This window comes from Pseudophryne corroboree, chromosome 5, assembly GCF_028390025.1.
Source record: "Pseudophryne corroboree isolate aPseCor3 chromosome 5, aPseCor3.hap2, whole genome shotgun sequence".
In the NCBI taxonomy this organism is placed as follows: domain Eukaryota; kingdom Metazoa; phylum Chordata; class Amphibia; order Anura; family Myobatrachidae; genus Pseudophryne; species Pseudophryne corroboree.
This window is the reverse complement of record NC_086448.1, coordinates 237,449,605-237,472,952: the sequence shown is the minus strand read 5'-3', so window position 1 is coordinate 237,472,952 and position 23,348 is coordinate 237,449,605. Positions and strand designations below refer to the sequence as shown.

Here is a 23,348-nt window from a genome sequence, read left to right as displayed (position 1 = left end):
TTCATAAAATATATAAAGAAACAAATCCTGCATCCAGAATCTTTACAATGTGATATACATGTGTGTGATTCTATTCTTATGATTCAAGGTACTTTACAAGTGGTCTCAGAATACCCCACTTTTCTTGTGGGTAGACTTTAAATTGGAGTCATTCTTTTTCTTTATTAATTACCAATCAGTTGTACACTGTCATGGTATACACTAATTAACACACTTCTAGTCAGAATACAATCAGTACCCCACTTTTATTGTGGGTAGATTTTGGGGTAAAGTCACTATTTCTGTCTATTAAATACCAAACAGTTGAAACAGTTGAGTGGTACAGACTGTAGTAATTAGCTACCTCTAGTCAGAATAAATTAATAGATAAGCTTATATCAGAAAGATGATACTTTCTTAAATATAGAGTAACTGGTATATGGCAATACGCACACATCATGGTCACATTAGGTAGGGCATTGCAAAAGTAGTACAATTCAAAGGAAACAAATCAAATTTTCCTATATTGGAGATTTTATTTTCAATACATAAAATTGCTTTATGGGAAGCAGGGTAGATCTATGTAATCCCTATTATAAGTATGGATAATTCATAGTGCACTCATAAATAAGTCAGACCTGTGCATTGTCTGCTGTCATTTCAAAGGGTAGTGCTAAAAAAAATGGAAACTATTACACTCCTAAATGTATTCCATTTAAAATTAGGGACTGTTACTTTAGTTCTACAAATCTCAATACATTTAAGCAGGTCAAGTACATCAAAGTGCTCCCTTCTCGTCAGCCTCTGTCCTCTGAGGCACAATGGAATACATTTTGGAGTGTAATAAGCAGAGCATGTATGATCGATCGATTGAGCTATCTATCTATTTATCTATCTCTCTTTCTTTCTAAAGCTGGGTACACACAGTGCAATATTTTGCACTGTATTGCACACTATCTAGCTAGAGTGCAATATAGTGCACTATATCGCACTATGGCCCTCATTCTGAGTTGTTCGCTCACTAGCTGCTTTTAGCAGCATTGCACACGCTAGGCCGCCGCCCTCTGGGAGTGTATCTTAGCTTAGCAGAATAGCAAACTAAAGATTAGCAGAACTGCTACTAAATAATTCTTTGCAGTTTCTGACTTTGCGATCAGTTCAGTCCGTTTAGTTCCTGGTTTGACGTCACAAACACGCCCTGCATTCGGCCAGCCACTCCCCCGTTTCTCCAGACACTCCCGCGTTTTTCCCTGACACGCCTGCGTTTTTTAGCACACTCCCGGAAAAACGCTCAGTTCCCTCCCAGAAACGCTCCTTTCCTGTCAATCATTTACCGATCAGCAGAGCGACTGAAAAGCGCAGCAGAATCCACAGCAAAACTGCTAAGTTTTTAGTTAAATAACTAAGCGCATGCGCCCTGCGTGCCTTGCACATGCCCAATTAGCAACAAATCGCAGCATAGCAAAAATCGGCAACGAGCGAACAACTCGGAATGACCCCCTATATTGCATACAATATAGTGCATACACATGGGGGGTCATTCCGAGTTGTTCATTCGTTGCCGATTTTCGCTATGCTGCGATTTGTTGCTAATTGCGCATGCTCAGAAACTGCACAGAGAAGTCTTTTCGCAATATTGCAAATCTTTCATTCGCAATTTTGAGAAGCTAAGATTCACTCCCAGTAGGCGGCGGCTTAGCGTGTGCAAAGCTGCTAAAAGCAGCTTGCGAGCGAACAACTCGGAATGAGGGCCATTGTACCATGTGTATGTAACGTACGTTACTGTATCCAATTTGCATCATCACAATAAAGTGAGAAGCCATATCTTATGCTATATCATATGCTAAATCTATTGTGCTAAATCTTATGCTATATCTTACCATGTGTATGCACTATTTTGTTTGTTCAGGAGCTCAGGGAATTTCAAGGGAAATAGTGTAGGATATCTTAACATAGCCAAAATCTTACTGTGTGTACCCAGCTTAAATGTGAAAATATGTATTTATGTATGTTTGTTCTTCAAAGGGCATGTAGGCTTAATGGATCTGGAACAAACTTGGTACACATACCCTTCATTATTCAAGTTAAAATACTGGTAGTGTTTAAACTAAAAATAACACCCCTCTAGGGGCCAGGGCCACATATTTACTGTATATCCTATATTTAAAATTCATTGGTCTGTTCCTTGTCTGTCTTTGTCTGCATTTGGACACCCCTGCACCGATTGGGATGAAACCAATGTGAAGTGGTCCAGTTGGATCCTGACCAGGTTTAAGAGGGTTTGGGGTCCTTTTCAGACCTCACAGCGTAGTGACCTAGAGAGCCTGTTCTGGGCCTTCCACTGTATGGATTGGAAGAAAACTTCACAGAGCGGTAACATTGGATCTCAGAAGACATGCTAGGGGGGTTGGGGTCCCAGTTGGACCGCCCTTTGGTGTATGCTGGCCAGAACTTTGACCTAGGGAGCCTGTTCTGGGCTACCACTGGATGGATTTGGAGAAAACTTCACAGAGTGGAAACACTGGATCCAAGAAAACATACAAGGGGGTTGGGGTTGGTCAGTCCTCCCAGCGGACTGTGCTGGGCAGAACTGTGACTCACCAAGCCTGTTCTGGTTGTTCTACTGGATGGATTTGAAAGAAAACTTCACAGAGTGGAAACACTGGATCCCATAGGACATACAAGGGGGTTGGGGTCCCGGTCAAATGGCACAAAAATGTTTTATCCAAGCTGCCCCAGTTGTATGGTGATATATGCATTCTATGTACATGAGTTTTATGTAAATATTCAGAAAAGTATGGCTATGACGATTTTAACTTTACAGAGAAGGGTTAAAATTAATTGAATTGCTGTGGCTATATAAGTATCGTCAGTACCCATCTTCTTACACACCCACTGAAGAATCTATAGATGAATGTATATTGAAAAGAATGGCAGAATGTAATATATATATATATATATATATATATATATATACATACTGTGTATATACGTATACTGCATAACAGCAAGAGAGAGAAACAAGCGCCTATGGTGTAGTATTTTTTATAGGGGTGCACAATCAACACACCAATAATAATTATTTGTACCAGATAGTGACTTGTGTCAAGCACATAAAATCATCACTTTGTATTCTTCATTTAGCACCAAGATATGGTTTAAGGCTGTAGGAAAGGAGAATGCTGGGATGTTGGCTCTGCTGCTGCTGTCTACTCTCCTAAAGCCTTAAACCATGTCTCAGTGCTAAATGAAGAATACAAAGCGATGATTTGATGTGCTTGACACAAGTCACAATCTAGTACGTGGAATTATTATTGGTGTGTTGATTGTGCAACAACAAGAAACAGAGAAAAATCTGCACTCTCGAAATGCCATAAAGAAATATCTGGGAAGGACCCCGATTATAATGTCTGGAAAAATCCTATAATCTCATGTCGGGGGTGCTACCTAAGACAACCATGAGTAACACTTAATAAACAAAAAGAAAATGGGGTTGTACTGCCTGGTGCACAAAACTGAAATAAAATTTTACTTTTATTAATGTAATGTATTAAAAGACCGATATTTCGGACGGTGTGCGAAAAATAAGGTTAAAATTGGATAAAGGATCCAAGAATGTGCTCTAAGATATAGAAATGGTGAAAATTAAAAAATGTGTCTGCTCCTTTGATTGCACTGACTCTCTAATGGGGTATTTTTGAATATATATTTGGTATACTTGATATATGTTATGTACCCCTAATAGAGAAAAAAACAATTGGATTTAAGGGTACCGATCCTTTGATAACCCACTGTGAATTAGGTGAACTGTATTATATAGGGCAAAAATGACCTCCGTAAATTCTGCTACTGTCACCTGTCACCATTAACTGCAGATGTTCGGTATTGGGGAGACTAAATTGTAACATAAGATACAAACTGCTCACTGTTTTCAAATATATTTAATGGGGCAATATACTCAATATAAGGGAATCTACCCTATTCCCCAATTGCCATGATGGTAGGATACTGAATACCATATGTACAATGGGCTGCTACAGGCACACAGACCGCTGAGCCTGCGTCAATTGAAAAATGTATGTGCAAAAAGCCATATTAACTGATGTGTTAAATCACGGGAATGGCTGCGGAGTGCCCAGTGCCTTATGAATATATATCTCCTTTGTATTATTTCACACAAGTATTGCCCTATTCACTCTGTGGTTATGAATTATCCCAAATGCTATTGGGATTTACAGGGGCAATGCTGGTAATGACGCTGAAAAACACTGGGTAAGTGATTGTATCTGTATATATTAATTACACATCTATCCAGTGAGTTTCAGGTGTTGGATTTTCCTACGTTACCAGTGTGAGTAATCTGAACATGGGACACGTCTAATAAATATTGTGGGACTTCTCCTGATCACTGACTGACAGTCCTCTGCATGAACACGCAGTATTGGTACTGTCATTGCTAAATCCCACTGGGTATCTCCAGTCATACCAGCTGGAACATGACTGGAGATTGGCCAGTACTGGCCGTGTGGTGCTGGGACACCTCTGAATGCATACTGGCAATAGTGGAGAACTTGCTATGAATGTGTGATGCCGCTGCAGCGATCTATGAGCTGCTCAGCAGTGGTCTGATTAACAAGATGTTCCTGGTGCTCTAAACAGCACCTGTAATACGCTCCCACCAATGTATTAGGTCTATTCCTGAAGTGAGTGACAGCGCTATAACAGTGTTATTTCTAATCAACACTGGTCCGATTGGCCACTGTTCCCAATATCGAAAATGGTATTATTATGGGTATCACGACTGCATCAGCTTTTGATCGGCATTTGTCCGACCCACGGATGTTCCCGTGTTCGCTGTGCAGTATTCTGATAACCCAATGTGTGGTACAGGTATATAGAAATAGTATTATAAAGGGTATCACGAAGCCCCGGTACATAGAAAAGATATCTAGATGACAGTCAGTGCAAGAGCATCGGAGCAGATCACCATGCCGATGCGCGCATTTCGCAGCTAGCTTTTTCAGGGCTTCGTGATACCCTTTATAATACTATTTCTATATACCTGTACCACACATTGGGTTGTCAGAATACTGCACAGCGAACATCCGTGGGTCGGACAAATGCCGATCAAAAGCTGATGCAGTCGTGATACCCATAATAATACCATTTTCGATATTGGGAACAGTGGCCAATCGGACCAGTGTTGATTAGAAATAACACTGTTATAGCGCTGTCACTCACTTCAGGAATAGACCTAATACATTAGTGGGAGCGTATTACAGGTGCTGTTTAGAGCACCAGGAACATCTTGTTAATCAGACCACTGCTGAGCAGCTCATAGATCGCTGCAGCGGCATCACACATTCATAGCAAGTTCTCCAGTATTGCCAGTGTGCATTCAGAGGTGTCCCAGCACCACACGGCCAGTACTGGCCAATCTCCAGTCATGTTCCAGCTGGTATGACTGGAGATACCCAGTGGGATTTAGCAATGACAGTACCAATACTGCGTGTTCATGCAGAGGACTGTCAGTCAGTGATCAGGAGAAGTCCCACAATATTTATTAGACGTGTCCCATGTTCAGATTACTCACACTGGTAACGTAGGAAAATCCAACACCTGAAACTCACTGGATAGATGTGTAATTAATATATACAGATACAATCACTTACCCAGTGTTTTTCAGCGTCATTACCAGCATTGCCCCTGTAAATCCCAATAGCATTTGGGATAATTCATAACCACAGAGTGAATAGGGCAATACTTGTGTGAAATAATACAAAGGAGATATATATATTCATAAGGTACTGGGCACTCCGCAGCCATTCCCGTGATTTAACACATCAGTTAATATGGCTTTTTGCACATACATTTTTCAATTGACGCACGCTCAGCGGTCTGTGTGCCTGTAGCAGCCCATTGTACATATGGTATTCAGTATCCTACCATCATGGCAATTGGGGAATAGGGTAGATTCCCTTATATTGAGTATATTGCCCCATTAAATATATTTGAAAACAGTGAGCAGTTTGTATCTTATGTTACAATTTAGTCTCCCCAATACCGAACATCTGCAGTTAATGGTGACAGGTGACAGTAGCAGAATTTACGGAGGTCATTTTTGCCCTATATAATACAGTTCACCTAATTCACAGTGGGTTATCAAAGGATCGGTACCCTTAAATCCAATTGTTTTTTTCTCTATTAGGGGTACATAACATATATCAAGTATACCAAATATATATTCAAAAATACCCCATTAGAGAGTCAGTGCAATCAAAGGAGCAGACACATTTTTTAATTTTCACCATTTCTATATCTTAGAGCACATTCTTGGATCCTTTATCCAATTTTAACCTTATTTTTCGCACACCGTCCGAAATATCGGTCTTTTAATACATTACATTAATAAAAGTTACATTTTATTTCAGTTTTGTGCACCTAGCAGTACAACCCCATTTTCTTTTTGTTTATTAAGTGTTGATTGTGCACCCTTATAAAAAATACTACACCATAGGTGCTTGTTCCTCTCTCTTGCTGTTATGCAGTATACGTATATACACAGTATATATATATATATATATATATATATTACATTCTGCCATTCTTTGCAATATACATTCATCTATAGATTCTTCAGTGGGTGTGTCCAAAGATGGGTACTGACGATACTTATATAGCCACAGCAATTCAATTAATTTTAACCCTTCTCTGTGAAGTTAAAATCGTCATAGCCATACTTTTCTGAATATTTACATAAAACTCATGTGACCCATGGGACTGTGCAACCTGTTATAGACACTTAATGATATACCCAATTTGTCATTCTGATTTGACCGGAAACCCATCCTTAGAGAGGACAAAGCTTCTTCCTGCACCTACAAAGTGATGCACATTGGCATTGATTCAACTGCAACATCATTTGCAGGTCCAGCAATTGGGGCCAGACATTTGGTCATGAGGAGTCTGATCGACAAATATGAAGAACAAGAAACAAGAAACTACATAATTAATACATTATGTAGTTTCTTGTACAGAAAACTTTTTCACTCCAGTTTGAGCAATGAATGTTGCCACTCCTAACAGGTATGCCAGCCCTCATGTTGGCATGATATAGCCCTCAATGACCCAATGGGAACATTCCCATTTTGCAACTTATACCTGGTTGTTATAAGCCAGCATTAGGAGAGGTGAGTATATTGTTGACAGTATGATTCTTGGCTCAGATATAAAGGCAATTATATATTAAACTGGTAATGATAAAATCTAAGCTATGTTATTGAATGAGAATGTGAAGGATGAATAATTAGTAGTGGATAATGATGCCATATGTTAGTAGAATATATTTATGCTTCATAGTATATTCTACTAACCTAGATACTGTATATTGTACATGTAACAAATACAGTAACTTAAGGTAAATAAAATGGGTAAAACACAGAAGACTTATATTTGCCAAATAAGTTCTAACCTATTTTTAACCATTTTCTATATACATTTTTAGTAGCAATTATTAAGAATGCTCTTGCCTGTCCTCAAGCTCCTGCCACCTTTGGGTGGCTGGCCTTATCAACAAATCATAAACCTAACATCTTTCTTCTGAATAATGGAAAGATTTATTTTTGAATACTGTGTCAAAAAATTATGCCATGGGCAAAGCAAAGTAAACTAAAAAGTTTGTTGTGGACAGAGGAATCAATACAGCAGACCCTTTAAAAACGGCAGAAGCCTCAGAACTGGTAAATTCCATAGGTATTCTATTAGGAGACCTGCAAACAAGTTATTATAGAAAATGTAACTACATACTTTGGTTATTGATAAAACACACTATATTTTTTGAAGGGACAGGACACAACCTTTTCTTGATTTGAATACATATCTAATCAAAACTTAGTATACAGTATATGAAATGTTTATTAACCTTGACAGATTTGTAGTTTTCATATGTTTGCTCATGCATAATTTTTTGACAGGGACTCTTTAAATCAGAGGTGGGCAATAAGTGGTAATCCAGCTGCTGCGGACTACACATCCCAGCATGCCTTGCCATAATCTTGCTATCAGAGCATGCTAAAACTGTGGCAGGGCATGCTACATTGTGTAGTTCAACAGCAGCTGGAGGACACTGTAAGGCCCACCCCTGCTTTAAATGGTTTTAATAAAACACAATGAGATAAATTATGTACCACATTTTTTCATGTTTCTAAAATCCATGAAAAATGGCTTACCTATATCCCAAGTGAGAGGGTTGTTTTCTTCCATTTCCATCCTGCCAATGACATACCAAATGCAAGCCATCCAATGAGCCAAAAGAGCAAACATGGACATAAGTAAAGTAAGAACTATAGTGCTATGCTGGGAATAGCGATCCAACTTTTGAAGAAGGCGTAAAAGCCGTAGCAATCTGATGGTTTTCAAAAGATGAACAAGAGAAACCTAAAGAGTAATCATAGTAATGTTAAAATATGATTCTGTGTTTAGTATTACAATTAAGGATATAGTCAAAGTTCAGCGTGGCAGTGCAGTTATTTATATTGAATGAACTCTCTAGTATTTCATACAAATAGCAAACTTCAACCATTTGATCTCATCAACTTTATTCACTAATAATTACAAAGACATGTAAAAAAGACACAGACTTGACATTTTGGAGCGGAAATTTTAACCCCCCCAACAATAATTTGAATGTTTAAAATTGTTTATTTCAATAAGAACATCTACAAACAGTACAGCAATTGAAATAGGAGAACAATTAAGTTACTGTACAGTAGTACTATAAATAGCTTCTTTTTTTTTGCATTTCATTTTCATATTTTCTTTATTCTACATTAAATTTGGCTATTTCATTTGTGAAGCCTACAATTTCATACATTAATTAAAATATGGATACTATGTATTTTTACATTAGTATGCATAGGGTATGGAAACACAGACCAGAGACTAACATGGTAGCTTGGAAGCAATAACTATGTGATGATATGAGACTTGAAGAAAGTAACAATGGAATGAGTAGGACAAACAATACATGGATGGAAGCTTCTATAGAGCTGTTTTACTGCTACCAACTACTGTAAAAGATAGCATACATACAACACAATGCCTATTTAACTTTATCTGAGTTTAGAACATTTTTTAAGTACAATCTGACTTTGACTAGACTTTGTCAAAAATGATTTACATAGTTTAACCTTTTTTGGATATTTGCACTATAATTTTTTGTACATTTAAATTGTAACTACATGTAAATGATAATTCTGTGTATGTGATCAACATTTAGAATTTGTTCCCAAACTAAATTTCAAAACTGTTTGCCTGTGTTTGTGTGCACTGTATGTGTGTACTGTATGTTGGAATGTATGCGTATGTATATTTTATGGAAAACTGCCAATATTTATTAATTGCAGGGTCCAATAGCTTAAAAACATTTTCATAACTCTTTATGTGAAGTTTCCCTGTAAAGTACTGCATTAAATGTTTTTTTTATTTAATATTTTAAATATGCCTAATTCTAATTTTCTTTTTGTAGACACATGTTTAGTATATATTTTTTTAATCTAATGTAGATGAGTAATGCATAAATATCATGAATCCTTCAAATACATTGTGATTTTATTCCTATGATTTAAAATACAGATTTTTTTTAAATTGTCATTTCTAGTAATCTAATTTACAGAATTTTGATATTAAATGGATGAGACTTCATTTTTATTCCAGCATAAATCTGAAATTACGATGCTGAAGAATTTACATCACACAAAAATTAAGAGAACAACTCAAGCTTGTATAAATATTTAAAATAATAATAATAATTCAAAAAGAAAAGAATGCATATTGGAGTTTAAATTACTTAATGCCAACCCTGGTAATGACAAGAACAGGATGGTTTTGCACTAATCAATCGGCCCTTTAGTTAAAAGTGGAGAGATAAAGACTAACATTTGGCATTCATTCCTTGGTGCATACCAGGTTGTCCTTTTGTGGGCATATGCCAACGTCATTGATAGAAGGCAGCATGGGAAGCATTGTAAAAAAAAGGAAAGAAACAAACTATTTAAAAATATATTGGTTTTGATAATTTAAGATGTTTATTTAAAATGATTTACAAAACATGGCAAAATTTTTAATTGACTTAGCTGAAATAGCTTTGTACTTTCAGGGTATTCTGGCATCATTAATAAAATAACTTTCGGAAAAGTTTCCATGCAAAATGTTATTTACATTTTATATGTGTCTCCAAACTGACTGTGTGTAAATTGGCTAAGTCCATATTACTTTTAGAATTATAGTTAATAATTAAATCACTTAGCAAGACTATTTATTAGAACTATATTAATGTCTATTTTTTTGTAGAGAATCAAAAACTATTCCATTTATAACAAGGTTAACTGTGTATTAGAAATGGTTTATTTCAATCCTATAATATAAAAGAATCAAAGTGACTAAGTATGAAGTAGCTTATGCTATAATGTGCTACCTTTTCAGACATTTTTATTATAATCTTGTGTGATTAATAATAATGTAATGTAATATTGTGTAACATTTACTTTATAATGACACTAAAGTAGTAGTTCATAAGTTAATCAGATATGTGAATGAAACGGATATAATAGTAATGTCTCAAAATATATGTACACATTAATGATAATTTTTATCTACTACAGGTTGAGTATCCCATATCCAAATATTCCGAAATACGGAATATTCCGAAATACGGAATATTCCGAAATACGGACTTTTTTGAGTGAGAGTGACATAGTGAAACCTTTGTTTTTTGATGGCTCAATGTACACAAACTTTGTTTAATACACAAAGTTATTAAAATATTGTATTAAATGACCTTCAGGCTGTGTGTATAAAGTGTATATGAAACATAAATGAATTGTGTGAATGTAGACACACTTTGTTTAATGCACAAAGTTATAAAAAATATTGGCTAAAATTACCTTCAGGCTGTGTGTATAAGGTGTATATGTAACATAAATGCATTCTGTGCTTAGATTTAGGTCCCATCACCATAATAACTCATTATGGTATGCAATTATTCCAAAATACGGAAAAATCCCATATCCAAAATACCTCTGGTCCCAAGCATTTTGGATAAGGGAGACTCAACCTGTATTAGAGGACTCTTTCCTAGGTAAAATATAGGTATACCTACTACAGTTTAATAGCTCAACAAGGTGTCAAATCGAATCACAGGTCCATACAAATGACCTCTTACTGTAGATTGAGCTCTACAGTATTAACTGCAGAGATCACTGTATTTAAGAAGAACACCACTCCACAGTTCAATCTAGCATTACTTGGGAAATACTATACTATATTAAGAATAAATGTTGTGTCCTAATTACCTATAATATATTGTTCACTCAATCAATGAAACCTTCAACTGTATGCTGCCTTCTGTACATTAGTCCTGCTCATAAAAGTCACAAAGCTTCACTCTTTCTTACATCATTGTTTATGTACACTCCTGCTCATAAAACACAAAGCTTAACTCTTTCTTACATCATTGTTCATGTACACTCCTGCTCATAAAACACAAAGCTTAACTCTTTCTTACATCATTGTTCATGTACACTGAGGTATACACAAAAGGGTAGTCAGTTACAGCAGCACTACTTACTGTAGTTAATCGGGTTAGTGGAACTGCTTAGAGCATAGTGGGACTGTGGAGGTTTTATGGTAGGTAGGACAACGGATACAGTCTTAGCATTATGAACTACATCTAATACAAAAAGACAAACTCTCTTGCCTTTAAAGGCACTAACTATAAATGCTTGTAGAAGTTTGGATGAGTGACTACATTCTAGAAAGCGAGGTGCATGATTATTTGTGAGCTGCCATCTTCATCACTAATTGCCTTACCATCCTTTTACACAGATGGGAAGATAATTTATTGCCATATTCTTGCATTTCACAGATGGATAACCATTGTCATGGAGAGATGCATCAGATCATTCAGCATTCATATTCAAATATTCTGCCAGATTCAAGTTTCACTTCACTCATATCAAGGGACCAAATACTTTCCAACCAACCCATCAAGCCATTAAATATCAACCATTAGTCTCCCTTCTTTGCACCCTGCAAGATGAAACCATTCATTATACCCTTATCCAGATATCAGTCCACTGCAACTACAACTTCTTGTTTTTAATGATTAAAGGGCAACGTCGTTGCCCTGATTGCTACCATACTGTATATTAAACAGAAAATATATAATACAGTACATTGTGCTTTCTTGTAAGCTTCCTTTGGCACAAATGATTAATGAGCATTTAGCTGACTGACAGTACACTATAAATTACTCTACATAAATTGTTTCAGTCTTCAGTCTTTCCTTTAAGTATGTGATTTTCATTGGCTGGAAAGTACCAGCTCATTATTTATGCTATCATGCCCAGTATTAATGCTGCCACACCTGAGTTCCCTTATCCTGATGCATTCAATGCATGAAATGTTCATTATACAGAGGATACAATCTCTGGATATATCTCAAACCTGCAGCAACAAACAAGAAGAAAGAGGACTCTTTTGTTGGTTCACTCGTCTTAAAAAATAATTGTAAATAATAAAATGTAACTTTTATATGTATACTTTGACATCTGTTTCCCATGTATCTGGTGAGGAAGTCATGGCCCTCAATCCTTCCTTCTCCCACACCACCTCCCCACTTGACCATATTCCCTACCCCCTCGTCTGCTACCTCTCTCCCTCTGCCTTTTCCCATCTTGCCCACCTTCTCAATCTCTCCCTCTCATCAGGCACTGTCCCCTCTTCCTTCACGCATGCACTCATCTCCCCTATTCTTAAAAAAACCTAACCTTGATCCAAACACCCTTTCCAACTACCAACATATATCTCTCGTCCCTTTTGCCTCCAAACTCGTTAAGTGTATTGTCTACAATTGCCTTACTGTCTTTCTTTCCTCCCACTCACTGCTTGACCCTTTCCAGTCTGGCTTCCATTCTCTCCACTTCACTAAAACTGCCCTCACAAATGTCTGCAATGACCTCCATGCTGCTAAATCTAAGGGCCACTACTCTCTGCTTATTTTTCTTGACCTCTCTGTTGCTTCTGACACTGTGGACCACCCTCTCCTACTGCAAATCCTTCACTCCCTTGGTCTCCATGATACTGCCCTCTCCTGGCTGTCCTCCTACCTCTCTGACCATTCCTTTTCTGTCTCCTATCATGTCTCCACCCCCCACACTTCCACTAACTGTATGCCCCCCCCCCCAAGGTTCTGTTCCTTGTCCTTTCATTTTCTTTTTCTATACATCCTCTTTAGGTGAACTCATTAGCTCTTTTAACTTCCATCACTTATCATCTCTATGCTGATGATACTCAAATCTACTTTTCCTCCCCTGACCTCTCCCCCACTCTCCTCACGCGTATCTCCAACTGTCTCTCTGCTATATCTTCTTGGATGTCCCAGCGCTATCTTAAACTTAACATGTCTAAGACTGAGCTGATCATCTTCCCACCCTCCCGCGCAACATCTCCTCCCAAAATTTCATCATCTATTGATGGCACTACTATCTCCTCTAGCCCCAAAGTGCACTGTCTTGGAGTAACCCTTGACTCCTCCCTCTCCTTCAAACTACACATTCAGCAACTCTCACAAACCTGATGTTTTCATCTCAAAAAAATTATAGGATCAGACCCTTTCTCACCCAGGATGTTACAAACACCATTATCCACTCACTGGTCATTTCCAGACTGCACTACTGTAATCTCCTCCTAACTGGCACCCCTGACAAATGTCTCTGTCCACTCCAATCTATCTTCAATGCTGCAAGCGGCTCATCTTCTTTACTAAATGCACTACTTCCACCTCCCCTCTTCTACGAGACCTTCATTGGCATCCTTTGAGTTTCAGTATCCAATTCAAACTTCTCATACTCACTTACAAAGCCCTCACCCACTCCTCTCCCATTTCCATCTCTGACCTTATCTCCCTCTACACTCCCACCAGTCCTCTTTGCTCCACTAATGCATGCCACCTCTCCTACCTACTGATTACTTCCTTCCACTCCTACCTTCAAAATTTCTCACACACTGCTCCCTTTCTCTGGAATGCTCCCCCTCCCCCCCTCAGACTCTCCACCTCTCTACAAAAATTCAAACAGGCTCTGAAGACCCACCTCTTCACCAAACCCAGCCTAATCTCATCCTAACCTTCTGTTCCACATTCACTGTCTACCCCATCTGTGTCACCCTTGTTTGTCTGTCCCTCCCCTTTAGAATGTAAGCTCTCACGAGCAGGGTCCTCAACCCTCATGTGCTTATCTTTAGCTTACTTAAACCATCTTCAACTGCACCAAATCCCATGGTTATCTGCCACCCTGATACATAAGCCAGTGTCGTCTGCTGCTGTAGCTATGTTTTTACCCTGTACTTGTCCTATATTGTCTTCAACTGTAAGTCACTATTTTCCTGTTTTGATTATTTTGTTTATGTACTCTGTAATTTGGTGCTGTGGGTCCCTTGTGGTGCCATATAAATAAAGGATAATACAGGTTAAGTATCCCATATCCAAATATTCCGAAATACGGAATATTCCGAAATACGGACTTTTTTGAGTGAGAGTGAGATAGTGAAACCTTTGTTTTCTGATGGCCCAATGTACACAAACTTTGTTTAATACACAAAGTTATTAAAAAATTGTATTAAATGACCTTAAGGCTGTGTGTATAAGGTATATATGAAACATAAATGAATTTTGTGAATGTAGACACATTTTGTTTAATGCACAAAGTTATTAAAAATATTGGCTAAAATGACCTTCAGGCTGTGTGTGTAAGGTGTAAATGTAACATAAATGCATTCTGTGCTTAGACTTAGGTCCCATCACCTTGATATCTCATTATGGTATGCAATTATTCAAAAATACGGAAAAATCCCATATCCAAAATACCTCTGGTCCCAAGCATTTTGGATAAGGGATACTCAACCTGTAATAACATTAATTAAAATCAATTATTCTACTTACCAGTTTCAAGAAACACAGAGAAGCACATATATAAGTGTAAAATAGTTGAATGTTACAGCCAGTGCTTTAAGTGGAAAGAATACTTGGGATAGGGAACTATCCTGTAAACCACTATGATTAATGGCTGTGTTTATTAAGGTAAAGACATGAAATGGTACTTTTGCAATTAACACCCCCATAATTCTGATGCAAAATGATTATCAGATTGAAACCATCAGTACTAGGGACCCTAGAGATTTGAAACATAGTAATCAAGTTAGGAACAAATATCCAAAAATTCAGTTGGTTCCATAGAGAACTGTAAATCTGGTGGCATTAACAAAACTTCCTTGGTATTGTTGGACATGTAATACATATTAGCTATTGTATGCAGTGTTGTTATAATCTGTATGCGTATGATAGAACCAGTGATAGTGATAGTTGCTTAGAAATCAAGTGTATCAGGCGATCATCACCCTGTTTATCCTTCCCAATTGTGTACTTCAAAGAGTAGAGAATAGGTGGGTGAGAGCACAGGGAGGTAGAGCTGACTCTGAGAAATGGAAGTACTGTATAGTCAGTTGGATCTGCTGTTGGTCAAGCAGTACTCCTCGTCAACTACTTTTACAAATATATACAGCATGTGCTTCTCTGAGCTTCTTGAAACTAAAAATTGGGATAGTTATTTTTATTGTATACTAATAAGTTGCATTTTATTATTTCCAAATATTTTTTAAGAAGAGTGTCCCAGCAAGAGTTCTCTTTTTTCTTGTTTGTTGCTGCATGTTATAACATGACTCTTGGGAGCGCTACCCACAATGTGAGATTACCAAATAAAGAAGGCAGGATTGATTAATTAACAGTATATATTTTTAATGTTATTTACCGGGCTAGATGCATCATCGCTTGGAAAGTGATAAAATGGAGAGTGAAAAAGTAGCAGCCAATCAGCTCCTAAATGCCATGTCACAGGCTGTGTTTGAAAAATGGCAGTTAGGAGCTGATTGGCTGGCACTTTTTGACTCTCCATTTTATCACTTTCCAAGCGATGATTCATCTAGCCCACCATGATTGTGCTTTGTCCTTTTTTGTGGCAGTTATATCTCAAACATTTGAGATGCTCTATGTACATTATTATAGAATCATATTTTCAACAAAATAGGTGGCAAATTTGGTTTTACCCACACCATGTAAAAAAATAGGATTTTAATACCTACCGGTAAATCCTTTTCTCCTATTCCATAGAGGATGCTGGGGTCCACTTCAGTACCATGGGGTATAGATGGTTCCGCAGGAGCCATGGGCACTTTAAGACTTTTCAAGGGTGTGAACTGGCTCCTCCCTCTATGCCCCTCCTCCAGACCTCAGTTATAGGAACTGTGCCCAGGGAGACAGGAAAGGATTTACTTTTATACTAATGGTGAGATTCATACCAGCTCACACCTCAACCATGCCGCACAACATGGCATTCAACATGACACATGCCAACAGGCATGAACCATTTACAGCAACATGCTGAAAACTAATATAACACAACTTGTGTAACTGTAATAAACAAAACTGCAGGTAAAGTACGCACTGGGTCGGGCGCCCAGCATCCTCTACGGACTAGGGGGAGAAAAGGATTTACCGATAGGTATTAAAATCCTATTTTCTCATACGTCCTAGAGGATGCTGGGGTCCACTTCAGTACCATGGGGTTATACCAAATCTCCAGTACGGGTGGGAGAGTGCAGATGACCTTGCAGCACCGATTGACCAAACTTGAGCAAATGTGTTTGACCCTGACCAAGTAGTTGCACGGCAAAGTTGTAAAGCCGAGACGCCCCGGGCAGCCGCCCAGGATGAGCCCACCTTCCTAGTAGAATGGGCCTTCACCGACTTCGGTACCGGAAAGCCTGCCGTAGAATGAGTGTGCTAAATTGTCCCTCTGATCCAGCGCGCAATAGTCTGCTTAGAAGCAGGACACCCAATCTTGCTGGGAACACACAGGACAAACAGAGCCTCTGTTTTCCGTAACCGAGCTGTTCTTGCGACATAAATCTTCAAAGCTCTAACCACATCTGGAGACTGTGACTCAGTGAAAGTGTCAGTAGCTACTGGCACCACAATAGGTTGGTTTATGTGGAAAGACGAAACCACCTTTGGAAGAAATTGTTAACGAGTTCTTAACTCTGCCCTATCGTCATGGAAGATCAGGTAAGGGCTCTTGTGAGACAAGGCCCCCAACTCAGACACCCGCCTTGCGGATGCCAAGGCCAAAAGCATCACCACTTTCCAAATGAGAAACTTCAATTCTATCTCCTGCAGAGGTTCAAACCAATCTGATTGAAGGAACTGCAACACCACGTTAAGGTCCCATGGTGCCACTGGAGGCACAAATGGAGGCTGGATATGCAGAACCCCTTTCACGAACGTCTGAACTTCTGGAAAGGAGGACAATTGTTTTTGAAAGAAAACTGATAAGGCCTAAATCTGGATCTTGATTGACCCCAATCTAAGGCCCGCATCAACACCAGCCTGCAGAAAATGGAGAAAACATTCCAACTCAAACTCTTCTGTAGGAGCCTTCTTGGATTCACACCAAGACACATATTTTCTCCAAATACGGTGGTAATGTTTAGACGTTACTCCTTTCCTGGCCTGAACAAAGAGTGGGGATGACTTCCTTGGGAATACCCTTTCGGGCTAGGATCCGATGCTCAACAGTCATGCCGTCAAACGTAGCCGCAGTAAGTCTTGATACACACACGGCCCCTGCTGTAGTATGTCCTCCCTAGGAGGAAGAGGCCGAGGATCTTCTATGAGCAACTCCTGAAGATCTGGATACCAAGCCCTCCTTGGCCAGTCTGGGGCAATGAAAATTGCTCGAACTCTTGTTCTTCTTATTATTTTGAGAACTTTTGGAATCAGTGGAAGTGGAGGGAAAACATATACCTATCAAAACACCTACTGGGTTACCAGTGCATCCACTGCTGTTGCTTGAGGGTCTCTCGACCTGGAACAATATCTCTGAAGCTTCTTGTTTAAACGAGATGCCATCATGTCTACTTGAGGAACTCCCCAAAGACATGTCACCTCTTAGAAGACTTCTTGGTGGAGGCCCCACTCTCCTGGATGGAGATTGTGTATGCTGAGGAAGTCTGCGTCCCAGTTTTCCACTCCCGGAATGAAAATTGCTGACAGAGCTCTTACATGTCTTTCTGCCCAGAGGCGAATCCTTGTCACCTCGGCTATTGTCGCTCTGCTTTTCATTCCGCCTTGCCTGTTTATGTACGCGACTGCTGTTACATTGCCTGACTGGATCTGCACGGGATGATCTTGAAGAAGATGTACCGCTTGTAGAAGGCTGTTGTAAATGGCTCTCAATTCCAGAACGTTTATGTGAAGGCAGGCTTCCTGACTTGACCATTTTTCTTGGAAGCTTTCCCCTTGTGCAACAGCTCCCCAGCCTCGGAGACTTGCATCCGTGGTTATTAGGACCCAGTCGTGAATCCCAAACCTGCGTCCCTCTAGTAGGTGAGAACTGTGTAGCCACCACAGGAGCAAAATCCTGGCTTTTGGAGGAAAGGATTATTTTCAGGTGCATGTGTAGGTGGGATCCGGACCACTTGTCCAACAGGTCCCACTGGAATACTCTGGCATGAAATCAGGCAAACTGTATGGCCTCATAGGCCGTTACCATTGTCCCCAACAACCGAATGCATTGATGGATCGACACGCTTGTTAGTTTCAATATTTGTTTGACCATTTTCTGAATGTCCAGAGCCTTTTCCACTGGAAGAAATACTCTCCGTACTTCTGTGTCCCGAATCAATCTTGTCATCGGTTCCAACTGCGACTTTGGAAAATTCATGATCCAACCGTGTTGTTGGAGTATTGACATGGAGAGTGCGATGTTCTGCACCAACTGTTCCCTGGATCTCGCTTTTATCAGGAGATCATCCAGATAAGGAATTATATTGACTCCTTTTTGATGAAGGAGGACCATCATCTCCGTCATCACCTTGGTGAATACCCTCGGTGCCGTGGAGAGTCCGAACGGCAATGTCTGGAACTGGTAATGGCAATCCTGTACTGCGAATCTCAGATAAGCTTGGTGAGGAGGATAAAAGGGAACATGCAAGTGAGCATCCTTTATGTCTACTGATACCATGAAGTCCCCCTCCTCCAGACTTGAAATCACTACCCTCAGGGATTCCATCTTGAACTTGAACCTTTTCAGGTAGAGATTCAGATTTTTCAGGTTTAAAATCGGTCTGACCAAGCCGTCCGGCTTCGGAACTATGAAGAGGCTTGAATAAAAACATTCTCCTTGCTGTGACAAGGGTACCAGGACAATGACCTGATCCTGACATAATTTTTGAATTGCCGTTGCTACTGCCTCTCTTTCTGGAAGAGAAGCTGGGTAGGTCGATTTGAAAAAATCATCATGGGGGGACGTCTTGAAACTCTAGTTTGTACCCATGGGACACTATTTGTAAGACCCATGGGTCCAGGCCAGATTGAATCCAGATTTGACTGAAAAGTTTCAGATGTGCTCCCACCCGAGCGGACTCCCGCAAGGGAGCCCCAGCATCTTGCTGCAGATTTGGCAGAAGCAGGGGTGGACTTCTGCTCCTGCGATCTGGGAGACGCTGCAGATATCTTTTCTTTTCCCCTTCCCCTACCTGCAAAAAAGGGGGAACCTTTGGCCTTTTAGTATTTTTTGGGCCGAAAGGACTGCATGTGAGAGTGATGTGTCTTTTTCTCCGGTGTAGGAGCATAAGGCAAGAATGTCGACTTACCTGCGGTAGCCGCCGAGACTAATGCATCCAGCCCATCACCAAACAAGGCCTCACCTTTATATGGGAGAGCCTCCATATTTCTTTTGGAATCTGCATCAGTATTCCACTGGCGAATCCACAACGCCCTCCGAGCCGATACTGCCATGGTAGCGGTTCTTGAACACATGAGAACAATATATATCATGGTTTCTAGTACGCACGCAGCAGCGTCTTTGATATGACCTAACGTTAGGAGTATCTCGTCTCCATCTATTGTGTCAATGTCTAATGACAAGTTTTGTGACCACTTCTCAATAGCACTACTCACCCACGCACAGACAATGGAAGGCCTGAGTAGTGTCCCATTGGCCACATCAATAGATCACCTCACTCAGTTGCACCTGTCGGCTCCTTAAGTGAAGCCATTCCAGGCGCAGGGAGAAACACCTATTCTCTTTTATGACAGGGCCCTGTCTAAAATACGGGGTGACTCCCACCTTTTGGAAAAAGGTAAGCTGCCAGAATTCCTTTTGGGAATCTGAAATTTCTTTTCAGGTTAAATCAGACTCTCTCCAAGAGACTGTTCAACTCCTGAGGTGGAGGGAAAATTACATTACTTCTTTACTAAAGTAAAACCTCTCCTTGTGGTAAAAGAGGGGGCTTCGTAACTTCTAACACCACCTTTATAGTTAAAACATGTTTTGAATGCTTTTTTGCTAACTTAAGACATATTCCCCTGGAATCACTAGTGTCGACACAGGAATCAGAGTCCGTGTCGGTATCAGTTTGTACTACTTGTGCAAATTTGTATGTGACCCAGAGGGGATGAAAGGCAGAACTATGAAAAATCACATCTTCAACAGATTATTTTCAGTTTTCTGTATGAGATTCAGTCCAACCTCTTACTGACATGATTCACACTATCATGTAACCTTTCACCCAGTCAGGCTCTTGGTGTCATATTACACCTCTGTGTCCCTAACATGTCTCCTACAGAGGAAGAGTTCCCTGTCACACACACGTGCACAACCACACCACAGACACTCTGGGACTTATAGGGGACAGACCCACAGTAAAATCTGTCAGAGGGACACAGATAGGATTTGCCAGTTCACAACCCAGCGCCAGTAACACAATGTCTGTGAACACAAAATGCCCACTGGCATGCAGCACTTTTATAATGTTAATCACACAATTATATAGCACCAAATTCACTGTGGCCCCACTGTTTTGCACCCTGATACTTGGTCAGCAGTGGAGGAGGACCAGCGTTCTTCTCTGCAGTCTGGAAGAGAGAAAATGACGCTGAGCAGTGTGCTAGCTGACTGAGGAGGAAGCTCCACTCTTCAATGGCATGTTTCTCCTCAGCTTTTATGAGGTAATTTGTTTATACTGGCGGGGGTAGGACTGTACCTCAGCAACTTATGCCCCATATTTATGCCAGTTTCCATAGGTTTCATGCTGCCCAGGGCGCCCCCCCCCCCTTGCCCTGCACCCTGAGTTGCCTGTGTATGTGTGGGCAACATGGCGTGCTGCACTCCCGCTAGCCGTGCGGTACCTTTAGCCGTCACTTTCTTGATTGAAGATCTGTCTTCTAACACTCACCTGTCTTCTGACTTCTGGCTCTGTGAGCGGGGTGATGGCGTGCTGTGGGATTGAGCATCTAGGCACGGCTAGCGTTCAGTTCCCTTCAGGAGCTAATGGTGTCCTGTCAGCCAGAAGCAGAGCCATGAAACTCTTTAGGAAGTTGGTTCCTAATTCTGCCCCCTCAGTCCCACGAAGCAGAGAGACTGTTGCCAGCAGTTCTCCCTGAAAATAAAAAACCTAACATAAGTCTTTTCAGAGAAACTCAGTAGAGCTCCTCTGGAGTGCATCCAGCCTGCCTGGGCACATTTCTAAAACTGAGGTCTGGAGGAGGGGCATAGAGGGAGGAGCCAGTACACACCCTTGAAAAGTCTTAAAGTGCCCATGGCTCCTGCGGAACCGTCTATACCTCATGGTACTGAAGTGGACCCCAGCATCCTCTAGGACGTATGAGAAAAAGAAAATTGTATACTATTAATACTTATTATAAGGTATATATATTTAGCCTCCTCTTCAATAGCTAAACATGTTTTGTCATCAATGACCTGCTATCGGCCAATGCCGGGAGCCACTACTCTCTACTCATCCTCATGGACCTCTCTGAGGGATCATTCTCTCCTTCTCTGCACCCATCAGACCACTGGCCGCTCTAGCAATGTGCAAGCTTGGTTTACTTCCTACCTCACAAATGGCTCCTTTTCTGTGTCTGCCTCTGGCTCCCCCTCACACCCTTTCATCATTCCCATTGGCATTCCACAGGATTCCATCTTTGGCCCTCTGCTCTTCTCCCTGTACACCTCTTCCCTGGGAGAACTTATCAGATTCTTTGACCTCCAATACCACCTCTATGCTGATGACACACAACTGTATTTCTCCTCAATTGACTTCTCCCCCTGTGTCCTCTCTCAGGTTTCTAGCTGCCTCTCCAACATCTCCTACTAAATGTTTGAGCGCCCTCTGAAGCTCAACATGGACAAAACTGAACTCATTGTCTTCCGCCCTAAAAGAGTCCACACACCCCCAATCTCTCCATCACTATTAATGATGCCATAATCTCCTTTGTTCCCTAACTCCACTGTTTGGGTTTCAACCTTGACTCCACCCTCTCCTTTGCCCCCCACATTCAATCTCTAGCTAAATCCTGTTAGTTTCAGCTACGCAACATTGTTGGCATCAGGTTGCTCCTCTCTCAGACTGATGCCAACTGATTATCCACTCACTAATTATTTCTCAGCTTGACTTCTGCAACATTCTCCTCACTGGGCTCCCATTCCCCCATCTCGCTCCCCTCTGATCTGTTCTGAATGCTGCAACTAGACTCATCTTCCTCTTTCACTTTTCCAAATCCACCAGTCTCCTCTGGTCAGCCAGTGACCATCACATCTCCTGTACCCCAGTTACTGCATCTCATGCTCAAATCCAAGATTTTGACCATGCTGACCCCCTTCACTGGAATGAGCTACAGTACCATGCTCCATCAGGCTTTCCCCAACCCTACATAGCTTCAAATGTGCATTGAAAACTCACCTGTTCATCAAAGCATACCCTTCAGCCACTTAACTTTGTCACCAGGTCACTCACCACACCCTCCTCCCTCTGTCATCGCTACCTTGCCTAACTCCTGCCCTCAGGTCCCTATCCACATGCTCATCCCTCATGTCTCTTCCCTAGATTAAAAGCTCCTAAGAGCAGGGTTCTCCTCCCTTCTGTTTTCACAGCCCTCTTCTCTAGCACTTCAATGACAGCCTTTATCTACTCAGTGGCCATTTAGCCTAGAATCCCTCTCAATCACAGTCATTCTTGGATCTACTCCTGCTATTTGTGCCATCACTAGTGGAGACAGGTTCCACCCTTTCCTGATTACTCCCTCAGTCACCTTGCTTCCCAGCTATATTGTGTACTGAGAATTGTGGTGCTAATTGCTACCTGTGATCTGTTTATGTCTTGGTTTTTGTAATGTTCTGTTACATTCTCTTAACCCTGTACTGTCCTGCTGTTTGCCATATACAGTATGTGCGGCACTGCAAAACACTTGTGGTGCC

General features: G+C 40.5%; 1 protein-coding gene across 3 annotated transcripts in view; it reads right to left on the bottom strand.

Moving 5' to 3' along the window:
- KCNH8 (potassium voltage-gated channel subfamily H member 8) overlaps nt 1-23,348 on the bottom strand; it is a 667,193-nt gene that overhangs the window by 186,242 nt on the left and 457,603 nt on the right. For all 3 annotated transcript variants that reach the window (XM_063922193.1, XM_063922191.1, XM_063922192.1), the window contains exon 7: nt 8,208-8,415. In XM_063922193.1, coding sequence (XP_063778263.1) covers nt 8,208-8,415 — 208 coding nt within the window. The remainder of the gene's footprint in view (nt 1-8,207; nt 8,416-23,348) is intronic.